The 16,862-nt window shown below is 42.0% G+C and overlaps 1 protein-coding gene across 1 annotated transcript; it reads right to left on the reverse strand.

The window, feature by feature from the left end:
• Positions 1-4,755: 4,755 nt before the first annotated feature.
• On the reverse strand, positions 4,756-16,600 carry SLC2A3 (solute carrier family 2 member 3). The gene is made up of 10 exons (XM_028532194.2): positions 16,251-16,600; positions 14,586-14,678; positions 13,885-14,045; positions 11,662-11,902; positions 11,215-11,377; positions 10,520-10,707; positions 9,130-9,234; positions 8,647-8,748; positions 7,955-8,158; positions 4,756-7,202 (listed from the first exon to the last, which is right to left on the reverse strand). Exons 1-10 carry the CDS (start codon positions 16,263-16,265, stop codon positions 6,984-6,986), a joined length of 1,491 nt encoding a protein of 496 aa, XP_028387995.1. The 5' UTR covers positions 16,266-16,600; the 3' UTR covers positions 4,756-6,983.
• Between the last annotated feature and the right edge of the window lie 262 nt (positions 16,601-16,862).

Here is a 16,862-nt window from a genome sequence, read left to right on the forward strand (position 1 = left end):
AATTCTCGGTTCTTATCTTACTAGACTATAAAGAAGAAATCAATCTTTCAAAATAATAAAGATAACTCTAATCACATATTAAGATAAAATTTCAGTTAATAGAAAAGATTGTTAATGTTTAACTCCCTTGGACAAACATCATAATACCTTCATAGATACTCAATATTATATTCTGCTTTGTTCTTCTACACAGTGTTATTCTTTTCGTTTTCAAATATGTATTTGACCTTGTTTCTAATATGTTATCAGTACCCCTTTCACACGTATGTTATCAGTATACATTTCCAATAACCTTTATGGCATTTGCTAATTTGTTGTAAGATCCACATTTTCCTGACCTGCTAAGCACCAAAATGCCTAATCTTCTATACTATTGCCATGAAACCCCTCCCTTTCTACTTACCATTAGGCAAATCTTGGAGTGGGTCTTTGGTATGATCAACTATGTAAAGGGTTGTGGGTTCGATTCCTGGTCAGGGCACATGCCTGGGTTGCAGGCCAGGTCCCCAGTGTGAGGGGCATATGAGAGGCAACCACACATTGATGTTTCTCACCCTCTTTGTCCCTCCATTCCCCTCTCTAAAAAAAAATAAAATCTTTCTTAAAAATGAAGAAAAAATGGCATTTTTCTGTTTAAAAAATAAAAACACCACCTAACCATTCGAAAAAGGGTATTTGAAAAGTTCAGTCTCAATAAAAATGCAAACATAGAGGACAGGGTTCCTTTCTCACTTGAGATTGATAAGGATTAAATGTTCAATAATAAAACATTTTGGGAAAAGTGTGTAGAAACCGGCACACTTAAAGCTTGTTGACTACTTAACTTGATTTTAGTCCTTGAGCGTTTAGTCAAAGACAAGAGTGACAGTTCCAGTTTTGCCAACTCAATGGCTAGGCTCAATTTCCTTAGAGAGAGAGAGAAAGAGAATTTGAATTTAGTCTCTGAAATCTATCTTAACTCAGATGACTCAACTCTATCAAATACGTCACAAAGTCTAGAGCAATCCGGGAAGGGTATATTCACCCCAGAATAAGAAAGGCAGGAAATATCTGCACTTGAAAGTTTGCTGGCTTCCAAGCATATCCTGGGTTTGAGCGAGAAATGGTTTTCCTGATCTGAACAAAACCGGGCGGCAGGTTCTTCCACCGCTCACGCCTGCGCAGTGCGGGCGGCTCGCGGGAAACCCAGTTCAGCCAAGCCCCGCGGGCTTCGGAGTCTGACGGTTTCACCCCGAGCCAGGCGCGGTCTGTGGAGGGGCCCCCTCCCCCGCCCCGCCTGGCCTCGCTGGGGGGTTGGGCGGTCGAGGCCTCAAGGCCACGCCTCGTCTGGCTGAACTGAGTGCCCCGTGCTCTTAGGCGGCCGCCGCTGAGTCTGGGACTGTGATACTGCAGGGAGCCACGCAGATACCTGCCTATAACCACGGTCGGGATCAAGGACACAGATTGGTTGCTAGATGATTAACTGGTGCCACATTTTGGAAATCGTCACCCAAGAGGTTCTCCATGGTGATAAGGGACAGCTGGTTAAGACCACCAACCCGAAGAGCCTGAGCCGGCGGGGGGGGGGCGCTCAATCTTCACCTGCAGCTTGGTCCCCAAGCCTAACGTCATCGCGCAGCTCTGAAGCGCAAAGAATGAGGCCTCCCTTTTGCCTTTCCCTTGTCTCACCTAGCTAGCTAGCTAGGTCTAGGAAGACCTGCAGGCCCAACCTCAGCTGGAGTCACCCAGCTGGAACTTCGGCCGAAATTCGGAAGGTAACACTTTTGGTTTTTTTAAAAAAAGTGACACATTTCAACTGGAATTTAATTTCAAGAGCAGGTGGCTTTGGGAAGTTTGGAAGGAGGAAATCCTTTCAACCAAAGACCACTTCATCCAGCCAGCCATCTAACAAGTACTGTGCGAGTTATCTATTGCCTCTGAGCTCCCAATTTATCCCTCAACACCTGCTTGGTGGTAATGGATATGGTTCCTTTATATCATTTCTTCTTTAAAATGTTAAGCACAATAAAGTTTTCCCATTGACGGTGCTGAACCTTGTAGGAGGAAGGGAGGTTTCTCTTGCTGGTCCCAGTGGCTGCACCACAGGTGAAGATGACAGAACTTTTGGTGGTGCCCTCCCCAGCCATGCACCCAGAATGCAAGCTCCCTCAGACACCCGACGCAGCCCCAGCCTAGGTCTGGCGATCGCTTTCTACAAGGTTCCAGGCTCCCCACCCATATGGGTGCTCTAACTCATACGTGTGACTGTCAGCTGTGGCTCACCTGAAGAGGTGTCTCCTGCTTGCTTGGGGAATGCTCACCAGCTCTGGTTCGTGCAGTGCAGCCAATTTCTCTGCTGTCCAGTGGACTGCAGCTATGCCTTTTCTAACAAGATCTGAACCTCTCTGCACTTGGGAGGTGGCTCCCCCTTTCAACTTCGGTCTTACCTGGATACTCTCCTCAGCTCTTGGATGCCATATTGAGTTGTCTTACATCTTTTATATTTTACTTACTCTTTTTATAGCTTGATATTCTTTATATTGAACATTGTTTAAATTGATGTATGGTCTCTGTTTAAATCAATGTCCGATCTCTGTCTTCAGATAGGAGCCAGACTGACACACTTAATAAACATCAATTAAATGTCAGGCAGTGTTGTAGGTATGAACCAGACAGACAAAGTATAGGCTTTTATGGAGCTTACATTCTACAGAGGTTGTTAACCGAGACCTAACTCACAAGATAGAATCAGCCATGCAGAATTTTGAGGCACATTATTCTAAGCATAAAGGGACAAGTGTAAAGACCTTAAGTGATAATGAACTTGATATATATGAGAACTAGAAAGACCAGTGGGGCTAGACTTCAGTGAGCAAGGAGACTTTTTTGCTTATTTGTGGTGGCAGATATCAAAAATTATGTACAGACCTTTTTTTTGCTCATCAGTTTTCATTAGTGTTTGTATGTTTAATGTGTGGCCCAAGACAACTCTTCTTCCAATGTGACCCAGAGATGCTAAAAGGTTGGACATTCCTGGTAAGGATTATGCTAGGAGTGAGGAAGGCTGTATGGAGCTTATGCCTGAGCAGAGTAGAAGCAAGCAGCCATTAGGCTCTGGAAGGGTAGCTCAGTTGGTTAGACCATCATCCTGATGTGCCAAGATTGTGGGTTCTATCCCCTATCAGGGCACATACAAGAAATCAATGCATAAATAGGTGGAACAACAAATCAGTGTTTTTTCCTCTCTTTCTCCTGAATCAATAAATAGCTTAAGAAAGCCCTGGCTGATATGGCTCAGTGGATTGAATGACGGTCTGCAAACCAAGGAGGTGCTGGTTCGATTCCCAGTCAGGGTACGTGCCTGGGTTGTGCCAGATTCCCAGTTAGGGGTGTGGGAGAGGCAACCACACATTATTTCTTTCCCATTCTCCCTTCCTGTCTCACTAAATACAATCTTTAAAATAAATAAATAAAAGAAAGCAGCCATCCCAGTATCTTTAATAAGTGGATGGAAACAGGGAAGGCAGTGTCCGGACTATGTAAGTGAAGGCACGGAGGTGTTAAGTGTGTTGTAGTGGGCATCAGGTATTTTCCTATGTAAAGGGGAACTACAAAATGATAAATCAAACTGAAAAGGCAGCTGGACCTAGCCCTGGAGTGGTTGTGCCCACAATGGGGCTTAAGTTTGTTTTCTGTAGTTGATTGGAAGCTACTGAGAATTTTAAGTAGGATAGTGACATATACACTTATATGTGTGACATGAACACTCTAACATATTAGTGTCGGATTGATTTTTAATGATCAAAGACTGAAGGAGAAACAAAGTAGGAAAGTGCATAAGAGAAAAACAGAATTCTTGCTAGGGAAAGAAAGCAACACAACTTAACTATTCAAAGCAATGCACTAAGATGTTTTCATTTCATCTGCATAACAAACAAGAATTGTTATTTTCATATGTCTGAGACTGTACTTATAAGAAATTTACTCACCTGCCAGAATGATACTGTCATTACAAACAAGTGCTGGTGAGGTTATGGAGAAAAGGGGAAACTAGTGCACTGTTGGTGGGACTGCAGACTGGTGCAACCACTTTGGGAAATAGTATGGAGTTCCCTCAAAAAAAATAAAAAAATGGATCTGCCTTTTAATCCAGTGATTCTGTTGCTGGGAATTTATCCAAAGAAACCTGAAACACTAATTCTGTACCCCTATGTTCACTGAAGCATTATTTACAATGGCCAAGATCTAGAAACAGCCCAATCGCCCATCTGAAGATGAGTGAATTAAAAAGCTGTGATACATTTATACAATGGAGTACTATGCAGCTATAAAAAAGAAACTCTTACCTTTTGCAATAGTATGGATAGATCAGGAGATTATTACGCTAAGTGAAATAAGCCAGTCCAAGAAAGAAAACATATGATCTCACTTACTTGTGGAATCTAATGAACAAAATAAATTAGCAAACAAAATAGAAGCAGAGGCATGGATACATAGAACAGACTGACAGTTATCAGAAGGGAGGGGTGTACTGGATGAAAGAAGGTGAAGGGATTAGCCAAAGAACATATATGCAAAATGCATGGACGCAGACAACAGTGTGGCAATGGCCTGAGGGAAGGAGGGGCCAGGGCTGGGTGGAGGTGGGAAAGGAGGGAAAAATGGGGACAAATACAATAGGTGCTGAATGGCTAAACCAGGATATCAAGTGGATTTTGTTGTTAAAGGAAGAACAAAAACAAAACAAAACAAAACCAAGCCTGTGATATCATAATATACATTCAGAATTTTTATTTCAAAACAAAAAACCACAGTAACATTAATAATATAAAACATTTAGAAATATTCACAATCTGGTCACTGAAAAATGGGAAAACTTCCACATAGCGTTGCTGCCAACCCAGTGTTTGAGGAGCTGAAAGCGGAGGTGCGTTTGAAGGAAAGTCACCTGTCCCAGCAAAGCTCCACACTGTAGCTCTGTGAGTTGTTATCCAGAGGCTCAATGACCACAGGGAATGGCAAGAACTGAAAACTGAAATATTGTCATAGGCAAGGATTTGGCTAAAGGGCCTGAAATGTGTTGAGCACCAAGGAGGGAAAGGGAGATCAAGCAACATACGAAAAAGGGAAGAGAGGGAATCACTGGGGCCCTATCTCCATTTATAAAAACACTGGGAAACTAGACTGTGGAGGTGCCCACGACCTACGGCAAGTACGAGTACCTCCATCTCATATAACTCTTTGAAACTTTCCAGGTGTACAAGTCTTCAGAGTGTTTCTTATCCCCTTGAAAAGAACGCCTCCCTCTCCCCCATGACTTCCCTCTGGCTCCCCTAGTTCACCACTTGTCCTGATCTCACACTCTCTTACTCCCATTTTCTGAATTTAGAGTGAGGCTGAGCGCTCCACATGTTAGGAATTAGCCGTAGATACAAATGCCGCCCAGCAGAGGCAGTGTTACTCAGACACACTCGACTGAGTTTCAACACATTCCATCCAAAAGGGGGCTATAGGAACCGAGGTAACAAGTTACCAGTAAACTGCTTCCACCCAGAGCAAAGTGACAGTGCACATACATTCGTACTCTCTCAAGTGTGGGCCACACTGCACATTTACTCATACCATCTCAAATGTGGTCTATGGGAAAGATTCACGTGCTCTTAGGGCACCTGACATAATACTACGGTGACATGGTAACAAGAGTAACTTGACATGGTAACAGACATAAACAAGCATGAGCTGCCTCTAAAGCAATAACATACTTCAACTAGGTAATAATCATTCAGGAAAAAACCTCTCCCAGGGCTGAGGCTACAAACCCAGCTTGGCTATGAACACTCTCCTATGAATTCTTTTAAAGCTATGGCTTAAAACAAAACTTAAAAAAATCTAAACCTCTAAAATCACCTAAAGAACAAAGTGGAGGAAAAACAAACCTTTACCAAGAACCAATATTTTATGTTGCTCTCCCACCAGATAAGTGGTAGGAGCATTGGGAAAAAAAAAAAAAAAGGCTGAGTCCACCATAAGAGGAAGAAGTTGTTTGCTCCAGTGAGGGGAGAAGAGGGTTGATTTCTACAAACAACCTTCCCCTCTTGGGACACCATCCAAAATCAGAACCCATCAACCACCATTAACTACAATGCCCATCTTAGTAATAATACTAAATTTCAAGTAATACTACGTATAATCTTAAACAAAGAATAAAGTTCACAAGGAACCAGTAGCTTCTTTATACAGGCACATGACTTTGAGAAACTGAACTTGAGACATTCTATCTGAAGGACAGAAATTGTTAAGAGGCAACATGCAAACCTCACACACCACATCATATACTCTCCAATAACACATTAGCTTTCTGCCTAAATTCTTCCCTTATTAAACTATAACCTCTCCAGTATCAAATCTTCCACCCCATAAACTCTTTAAACACCTCCCTCTAACCTCTATTTCCTTATGTTTTCATTATTTGGTAAAATTACACTTAAAAAAATAAATATTTATGCAATAAAACCAGAAGCTAAAATAAATAAAACTCAAATTAATTTGCTCTGCAGCACTGTGTGGAAGTGAGGCAGGTGCTCTTATGTAAACCCTCTCTGCCTTCCACACTCTCATGTGATCTGTTTCCTGGTGAGTCTGAGGTGGGGGGAATGCTTTCTCCCCCACATGACCAGATGAAGCAAATATTAGAACTTAAGGGAGGAAAAGCTGGCAGAGTTATCAAATGCCAAGTAGCCAGTCCCTCCTGAAATGAAGGTAGGTTCACTTGGTCTCTCCTAAACGGAAGAGAATGTCCAAGAAATGAAATGCTTAAAAAGCCATTGAAGTTACAACTAACCCCAGCACTGGGTTCCTCTGAGTGCTCATGGAGTGTGGGCTGACAAAAGAATCAAGTAGCAGCATTCAGAAACAGTCCTGGGTTACAACCTGATGAGGTCTCTCCGCCGTTCGGGGAGAGGTTGCTTTTTCATGTTGGGAGGGAGGTGGGAAGGAAGCATGGCTTAGACGTTGGTGGTGGCCTCCTTATCAAGTGGGATGCTCCTCATCTCCCCATGGGGGTACTTCTCAGATCGGTTAACCTCCAGCGCCTGCCCTTCAAAGCCTCGTGTAATTTCCTCAAAAGTCCTGCCACGGGTCTCAGGGACTTTGAAGAAGGTGAAGACCAAGAAGATCACGAGGAAGCCGGTGAAGATAATAAAAACGTAGGCTCCTAAATAGAACTACAAAAGAAAACAGACAAAGGAGTGTTGATATACAAAAATATGGTGGGTCACTGACAAACTCCATTTCTTCACATCCATATTTGCAACAGACTGTAAGCCCTAACCCTTTCACAGTTAATGAAAACAGTAACATTTCTTCAGAGATTCATTTAGGATTCCATTACTAGCTTACTGTTTTTCTCTATAATTCTGTGTCACTCTTTTTCCTATTCATTTAAGTTAGCTGCTTCTAAATACCTATTGAGTATTTTAGGATTTTTGATTATCACTGTTAAAATCTAGGCTTATGAAAGACTCACAGAAATACAAAATGCATTACAGATGTCCATTGCAAGTTCTTTTATCAAAATCAGCTGCAGGTCATTTTATAGCAGGACCCACCTCATTCCTTAACATCCTTTACTTAGTGAGCCTTTAAGATCACCAAACCAAAATGCCAATTCAAATGATGGATTTTAAGTATTGGTTTGAAATCCTTTGAGGCTCGGCTTATCACTACCATTCTGTTTCTAGGTAGAACTATGCTTATATCATTTCAGACCAGTGGTCTTTCAAAAGTTCCCAGTTTTATGCTCTTGCTTCAATCTTTTCTGCTGTCATTCCTTCTTTTTCTATATGTCATTAGAAATCAGAAGGGGGTGGGGAAATCTGGTTCAAATCTCTTGAAATAGAATCCTTCATGGTGCCAGTAATCATATTGTAAACATGGCTTAAAGTGGATTGGGTGAGTTTTGCTTTAATTTACTTACAGCAGCTGAAGGGAAGAGCAGTCCAACCAAAAAGTTGGAGGTCCAGTTGGAACAACCAGCCACTGCCATAGCAGCTGGGCGGGGCCCCTGGCTGAAGAGTTCGGCCACAATAAACCAGGGAATGGGGCCTGGGCCAATTTCAAAGAACGCCACGAAGAGCAAGATCGCCCCAATGCAGATAAAGCTCATCCAGTTGTACTCATCCTATATGAGGAAGGAACAGAGGAAAATTAACGTTAAAGATAGCATGACCTAGGCAGGATCCAGCTTCCCAGGGATGAATACTGACTGATACTGAAAAGCTTCTTCTGTCCTGTGGTATAATGGAGTTACTGGACTTAGAGTAAAAAGTTTTGGATTTTTGAATCCTAGCTATGTGATCATACACATAACATTTTTCCTGAGATCATTTCGTCAATTATAAAATAGAAATAATTGCCTCAAGATTATTTTAAGAATTAAATTATATAATGTATTTTACAAGCTACATGTTATAAATTAGATGTAAGGATTATAGCAATTTAATTGCCTGTCTGTGGTGACCTACTTTTCTTCAAACTCTGGACATGCTGCTGCTCCCAAATTTGACTTCATCAATCTCTAGCCTCAACTACTCACCCCTATCCCAGAGACTCAACTGTAACCTCACCTTCCCCCCTCCCCTCCCTTTTCATCACTTAAAGAGCACTTACCTTCAATAATAAGGAAATGGTCATGAAGATAGAACAAAATGCCATCCCTCCAAGGCCAGTCATGTGTAGAGTTCTTCTTCCCGCCCTTTCCACCAGAAACAGCTAAAAGAAGAAAACATGCGTCTGCTTTCCTTTTCATGAAAGCTGTATGAGCCCCCTGAATCTGCCTTAACAATAGCAGAGTACTTGTTATAGTTAGACTTCCCCTTTTCTAGTTCAAAGTTTAACATATCCTCGATGACAACCCCTTCTATAACCTCCCTCTTCCCCAGCCATTCTACATGGGCCTGAAAAAGTAAAGGCCACTTACACCTATCACTCAATACCTCTTCGTCCCTCAAAGAGGAATTCAATAACAACAAAAGGTTTAAAATACTGGTAGGGAAATGGAGATACATGCAACCCATCTTTGAACACGTGTAGCAAGAATTCCTCTTCCCCCCAAGCCCCATCCCCCAAAGATGATCAAACCATCCAACTTACAGACACTACAGTGAAGATGGTATTAACCACACCGGCACCAATGGTGGCATAGATCGGCTCCTCCACACCCGCATCTTTGAAGATTCCCGTTGAGTAATAGAACACCTAGGAATAAACAAAAGAAGATGCAACTTTGAAATAGCAATTGGGCCTGGCAGCTGACAATAGGAGCAACTTACTATTTAGAGTGTCAACTGTGTTTCGAAAAATGCTTCACAACAAAATGATTTAATCGTATCAATCAAAGCCTGATGAGAAACCATCAGGGCATGAAGTCAGCATTTAAAGAATATTTTATCTGCAAATGGATAGAAGGTATGGTAATATCGTCTCTTCCTACAATCATGACTTAAAAGCAGGAGGCTGATATTAGCGTATAGAACATAAAGACCACCTGCCAATTACTGGTTTCCCACTTTGTCCCCACCAACTCTCAAGTTCATAGTCTCTATTCCAGTTGTAAAAAAAATACACAGACAGGCAAGGCCACCTCAGTGTGAAGCTGCCAGTGTGCCCCCACACATCTAGATTTCCTAAATGTTCCCCTGGGCTTTATACTGATTTTAGAAAGTAAAGTCCTAGAGAAAAGCGATGGCATATAAATTCTGATATCTACTTTGGTTGTATGGCCTACAATATCATTGGTAACATCATATAAGATGGATCAAAGTTAAAGAGGGCTGGAAATAAAAAATAAGTGGTCAAGTGCTGGCTGGCGTAGCTCAGTGGATTCAGTGCGGGCTACAAACCAAAGTGTCACAGGTTCGATTCCCAGTCAGGGCACATGCCTGGGTTGCAGGCCATGACCCCCAGCAACTGCACATTGATGTCTCTCTCTCTCTCTCCCTCCCTTCCTTCTATGAAAAAATAAATAAATAAAATCTTTTTTAAAAAGGCAAAAAAAAGTGGTAAAAAAAAATCTGTGTTGCCTTATTTACTGAAAAAAGTCTAGAAGAGGACAAACGTTAACTGTCCATTCCAAGACTAAGGGTGACACATTTTTTCATTTTTATTTATTTCCTCATTTTTCCACATGGAAAACACTATAAATGTAATTTTAAGAAATAAAACCAATACCAAATCAAAACCTGGATACCCAACATTTCTGGAGTGGCTGCTATATTTTTTATTTTTATTTTTTAAAGATTTTATTTATTTATTTTTAGAGAGAGGGGAAGGAAGGGAGAAAGAGAGACAGAAACATCAATGTGTGGTTGCCTCTCATGTGGTCCCCACTGGGGACCTGGCCTGCAACCCAGGCATGTGCCCTAATTGGCAGCCTTTTGGTTCATAGCCAGTGCTCAATCCACTGAGCTACACCAGCGAGGGCTGGTCACATGTTTTAAGTGAAATACCATAGGATGCCTTGGACACACAGGCCGATACTCACAGCGTTGATTCCAGAGAGCTGCTGAGAGAGTTGGAGCATGATGGAAATCATGATGGGTTGTTGGTAGCTCCGTACTCTAAAGAGTTCCAGCACAGTGACTTGCTTTTCTTGTGCCATCCTAGCACTCTCGTCTTTCATCTCCTGGATGTCCTGACTCACATCCTGTGTGCCCCACAGTCGCTGGAGGACTGGTGAAGGGAACAAAGAGGAAAGAATAAAGATAAGGTGCTGTTCCAGATTCACTTTTCCCATGAGACAGCTAGGGAGAAACCATCTGAGATGAGCCCTGCATATGGCAATTCAAACCAATGCCTTACTTCTCACTCCATTCTTTTTTAAAAATCCTAATACAAGGATAAATTTATTGATTTTAGAGACACACACACACACACACACACACAGAAACATCAATGTGAGAGAGAAACATCAATCAGTTGCCTCTTGTACATGCCCTAACTGGGGATTGAACACGCTGCCTTTTGGTGCAGGGAATGACATTCCAAACAACTGAGTCATACCAGCCAGGGCTTCTTACCCCATTCTTTAGGGGTTGAAAGTTCCTAACTAAGTGAAAACTCTTCACTTGGGTTCTGAGGGTCAGAGAAAGGAGATGACCAAAAACAGATCCAATATTTTTGTCCTAAGATAAACCACAACCCTATGGTTCCTATAGTGAAGGTGTGAAAGATACTCACTCTTCTTAGCACTATCCTCTTCCTTTTTGTTGATTAGCAAGAACCTAGGACTTTCTGGGCAAAATGGAAGGGCTACACTTTGCAGGAGAGCTGGGAGGATGGTGAAGCCCAACAGCACAGGCCAAAGATCTTCAGTCCCCAGGATGATTTTCAGACCAAAGATCTAGAAACCAGACAAAGATAATATTATATACACCATACTTTACAGGCCACAAGTTGATTAAAACAAACAAAAAAGTTCAGAAAAATCATCCATTCTTTTATCACAGGAAAAGATAAATGTTTCTTTTCCTTTTCCACTCTGCTTCTTTAGCTATCTGTGAGCTATAATAATATCTGAAACTTACATATAGTTGAATATGTACCAGACATTCTTTTCAGTACTTTATGTTAACTCTTTTAATAAGCCTTGAAACTAACACTCATTAAGTTTAAGTTCTAGAATACCTGGGCCACCAGAATCCCGATGACGATGCCCAACTGGTTGAGAGTGCCAAAGGCCCCCCGCAGGGCAGTGGGAGATACCTCTCCAATGTACATGGGCACAAAACCTGTGCAGAGTCCGCAGAACAGGCCAATAACCAGTCGGCCCAGGATCAGCATTACAACTGATTCGGCTAATTTGCAGAATCCCATAAGGCAGCCACCAACGATTGCCAACAGATTGACAATAAGCATTGAATTGCGCCTGCAAGTTTAAACAAAGACAAGTAACATTAGCAAAATAATCCTCATCTTTCCCCTTTTTTCCTTATTACACTGTCCCCCGAGCTCATACATCTCTTCTTGTGGTTTAACTTTTCCACCTTCTGTCATGAAAACATTTCTAGTTGGGGTAACTGGAATCAATGGTTCTTACATCTCTATATGCAAAAAACTGACTTAGAGAACTACTGCCATAGGCAATTGTGATATGTACGTCTGGTCCATGAACACACTCAAGAGATATTTTTGAGCCAATGCTTCCAACTACATCTAGTTGTAATGTACTTCCTTAGATACATCAACAACATACTAATAATGACAGAGTATTTCAGACAGGTTTTTCCACATCACAAAAAATTTTCCAAGCCCTGGCTGGCGTAGCTCAGTGGATCGAGCGCAGGCTGCGAACCAAAGTGTCGCAGGTTCGATTCCCAGTCAGGGTACATGCCTGGGTTGCAGGCCATGACCCCCAGCAACCAAACACTGATGTTTCTCTCTCTCTCTCTCCCTCCCTTCCCTCTCTAAAAATAAATAAATAAAATCTTTAAAAAAAAGAATTTAAAAAAATAATTTCCATATCACATATGCAAAAAGCAGTCAGCTTCAACTCTCTTCTAGGCTGGATTGTGGTGATATCAAGAACAATTAGTATTGATAACCAGTATCGAATCATAAATTACTACATTTATGTAACTTTTATGTGCTAAAAACGTGACAGGCGGGAGATTAACACTGCAAACTTACTGAAGCTGTTAGGCAGAACCAGCACCATAACACGTTAGCAATGACTCTAGGTGGGCCCATTGAAACTATGTGGGAAGCTTTGAAAAATATGGATACACAGGTTCAGGGCTGCCACTGGGACTTATTTTATTTTATTTTTTAAAGAAATTTATTTATTTTTTAGAGAGGGAAAGGGAGAGAGAAAGAGAGGAACAGAAACACAGACTGCTGCCTCTTGTAGGCCCCCAACTGGGGACAACATGGCCTGAAACCCAGGCTTGTGCCCTGACCTGGAATTAAACCTATGATCCTTCAGTTCTCAGGCCGGCACTCAATCCGCTGAGCCACAGCAGCCAGGACTGGCGCTGGGACTTTTAGAAGCTCCCCGGGAGATACTAAAGGTCAAGCCACAGTAGAGAGCCCTTTTAGAGAAAAATCTCATCCCTCATTCTTCAGTGTTGCCTCTCTCTGCATTCCTTTCCCTGTTCTCTCCCCCTCCTCTACTGGCTCTTTTACTGATAAGATAACAGAAAGAAGCCATATTAGTTCTGGGAAACCCATGTTAATTTTAATAACTTTAGTAGACAAAATTGTAAGGTCTTCAAAACAAAAATCAAACATTAATAAAATAGTCTCCTTTCATTTTTGCGGGGTGGAGGACCAAACCATTTCACTGAGGGCCTTAGGGGGCAATTTGTAGGACTGGCAGGACAATGAGATCATTTGTCATCTCCCCAGCCTCTGAAAAGAAAAGTGCTTTCATTTTTTTTAAAGGAAATTTGAATTCCATTGATATCTCCAGAACATATAATTAGCAAAGAAAATGGCTCTTTCACCAGTCACTATTGAAATCATTCTACCCTCTAAGACATTTATTAAGCCAGCATAAAGTGAAAAGATACAATTTCTTTTTTTCAGGGAAAAATATTTCAGTTTAGTTATTTAGCCATTATCCACATTTGCCAAAGACTAAGGAATACAATTTTTTTCCTCCCTATCTTGCTGTGTAAAGTAATAAAAATATTTGCACAAAGCCCCAAAATTTTTAAGAAAAGTAAACAACTGACCTTATAAAGTACATTTCTGGGAAACTCCCATCGTGAACTTTACTGGACTAGAGTTCCCTTGACCAGAAACTGAGGTGCTCTCATTCAAATACATCATCACCATCCCATTCTAATTCTCACTGTCCTCTGTACAACCAGAATAACCCCCCTTCCTTGCCCAGCTTCTGGTCAATACCTGCCAAAGCGGTTGACAAAGAGTCCAACGGAAAAGGATCCAATCATACCACCAACGGAGAAGATGGCCACTGACAAGGACCAGAGGGACGTTAGTAACTCCTCACTGGGAGGGTTTTCGAAGCTCTCTTCCAAAGTGTAATTGATAAAGTCCTTTATGATCTGCAAGTTAAAGTGGTTGATGGGAAGTCAGACTGTTACAGTTGAATGAGAAAAGAGATAAACTTGGGGGGGGGGGTCTTCCCTTCCCTAGGAGAACATTACAATTACTACTCTCCAAGTAGAGAACCAAGGGAATAACTAGCTGGGAATGGGAGAGAGGTAACAGTGAAGTTAACGTTACTCTGAAAAGTCCAATTTTTTATTTGTTCTGAAAATCTCAGCAGGTAGTAGCACTGATTTCAGTGAGTACCTCTGTGCTCTCCTAAGAGCTTTCTCTTTCCCTTGGAACCAGTCAGAAGGGGAAGTATATTATCATGGGGTGAAAGGAAGACTGGGTACAGTGCAGGATATAGAGAGCATTGAAGTTTTGGATTAATGATTCATGTAAGTGTACTTTATTAAGCCCACCAATATTATTCCCCCTCTTCAGTGTTAACCAGGCTAGATACCAAGTTCATCTGAAATTCTTAGTTCTTGAAACCCTAGTTAAGGGAATAACTCCCCTACTCCAAACCCTAACCCGAGTTGCCTGGTACTCACCGTTTCCGGAGCGTTGATAACACCGGTGTTGTAGCCGAACTGGAAAGAGCCTATGGTAGCCACCGTGATGGCAAAGACCAGAGGAGCGGTGACCTGAGGGTGGGAGGGGGAGAGGGAGAAACAGTCCTTAACTTCTGATTAATTGTCCCTTCTTAATTAAGGAGATATATTAAGATAATGGCCTATGGAAGATCAAAAACTTAATGAGATTTTAGCATGAGTGGGGAACACGAAACAGGTTATCAGTTACTTGGAAATATATGAATAGGCATATAGAGGAAACTTGGGAATTTGGGAAGGAAAAAGTTTAAGAGGTACTAAGTTAGTCAGTCTGGAATTCAAAAAAAAATTGCCCCAGGTAAAAGCAAACAGAGTTGTACTGAGGAATTAAAGAATTTAGGAGGGAGTATATGGGAGGAAAAGACAGATTGGGATCCCTAAAAAGAGATTATTTTGGAAACAGCTACATCCAGTGCAGTCTCACTAGTACCCTAGATTCCCCAGAAGCCCCAGAGCGGTGGTGGTCTGTCTTCACCGATGAGCTGCTCTTCTGTGTCTCTCTCTATCACGTAATTGACAGCATCTACCCATTGTGTCCTGGCCCCATTTGAAATTCTCCGAGTTTACTTAATACTGTACTGCTATCCATCACCCAGCAGGGGGAGAACACAAGTTCCCTCCCAACCCAACACCTAGGAGACATATTTCAGGGGCAGAGAACAGAAATCAACCCAGTCATCTCTCAGCTTGCCAGAAATATTTCAAGTTGGTGTTATCTTAGATTTCCATGTCAAAGAAAGCTCAGTATTTATGCCCGAGGCCATCCTTCACACCACACTGCCTGCCCATTCATCAGACTCTTTCTCTCTCCAATCAGACTAGTGGCAGGCTGAGGATTTCAGTTCCCCAAATTGACCTTGCTTTCCAGGCAACTAGGTGTAAGGATCCCTGAGGCCCCTCTGCCAGTGCCTAGTTCTTTCTGTTTAATCTTTTTCCTTTTAGTAAAAACATCTTTTCCCCTTCATTGTACTACCCTTGAGGGCCTTTTCTTCTTCCTTCCCATTTTTATCCCTTCTTTTACCTTCCTTTATTTTCAAATAAGTTTACCTTAGTGAAAATGCCTTTCTCCCTACAAATACTGCATAATTTACAATAATATATTATTATATCACGAACTCACAATCATAACCACAATAGGAAGGACAACAGGAATTCTCTCTTAGCATCCAGGGAATCTCATAGGTCATAGAGCAAACAGATGGCTGGACACCAGGGCCCCAAACAAATCTCAGGTCTTTTCAAGGTCTAATGATTCCAGAGACATCTTCATACTGCGCCAGGACCCACACTCCTATAGCGGCCCCTGTTCCCGGTACACTCACTCAACCGGTTCAACCTCCGTAGGGTGTAATTACGTAAAATAAACCTGAGAAACGAACACACCTTCTCCTAAGAAAGGAAGGCGATAGAAGTAGAATACATCCTAAGGTACGCCATCCAAAGAGAATTGGCGAGACTAGCACAGCAGGCTGGAGGAGACAAGGAAAGGCCTACCAATGGCTAGGTGACTTAGAATAAAATAGAGCAGAGCAATCACTGTTACGGTTTGCCTTTCAGAGCGCACCCCAAACGCGCAGAAATAACTGGTAATTACATCATCCTTACCTTCTGAGTGCCCATGGCCCTAACTTATTTATTTTCAAATCTTCAAGAGAGATCTAGAAGTGGGATTCCAGAGACACCTCTTCCAGCCAACAAAACCTTCAAAAATGTCCTTCTCTTTTCAGGTCTTCAGAGAGGGTCTACATCTGACTCTCACGCTCACTCGCAACATCTGCGAGCATTCCCAGCACCTATTTATAATCCCTGCAAAGGGTGGAGCCAGGCTGAGAGCCAAGCCCCCAACCTTACCCTAGAACCGCCCCCCAAATATTCCCGTGACCGTAGGAATTTTTGTAACATGCGGGCAGCCCCACTCGAGGCAACAACTCCCTCCCCTTTTAAACCCACATCCTTCTCTAACCCCCACTTTTTTTCCGTTTTTCTAAGGCTCGTCCTCCTTCCCTTTTTTTTTTTTTTTTTAAGCAGCCTCTTAGTTTCACAGACAAAATGCTTCTAGAAAAGCCTGGAGGGAGGGCAAATTCACTTTATTTTTTGCTCTCACATCTGCTCAGAATTAAATCACTCTTTCAGGAGAGGAGAATAAATGCTATCTTTTAAGGCCGGGTCGAGTGGGTGCTGCTATCTAAGAGTTAAGGTTGTTTGAAGGAGTGTAAG

The sequence above is a fragment of the Phyllostomus discolor genome, chromosome 2, assembly GCF_004126475.2.
Source record: "Phyllostomus discolor isolate MPI-MPIP mPhyDis1 chromosome 2, mPhyDis1.pri.v3, whole genome shotgun sequence".
NCBI lineage: Eukaryota > Metazoa > Chordata > Mammalia > Chiroptera > Phyllostomidae > Phyllostomus > Phyllostomus discolor.

What these genes read in the sequence shown, in the direction of transcription:
- SLC2A3 (XM_028532194.2), bottom strand. An exon ending in AGAGGATAGTGCTAAGAAGA is followed by an intron (nt 10,708 to 11,214) that starts GTGAGTATCTTT and finishes TCCCTTCACCAG; the next exon opens with TCCTCCAGCGACTGTGGGGC. An exon ending in CCATCTTCACTGTAGTGTCT is followed by an intron (nt 8,749 to 9,129) that starts GTAAGTTGGATG and finishes TTCTTCTTTTAG; the next exon opens with CTGTTTCTGGTGGAAAGGGC.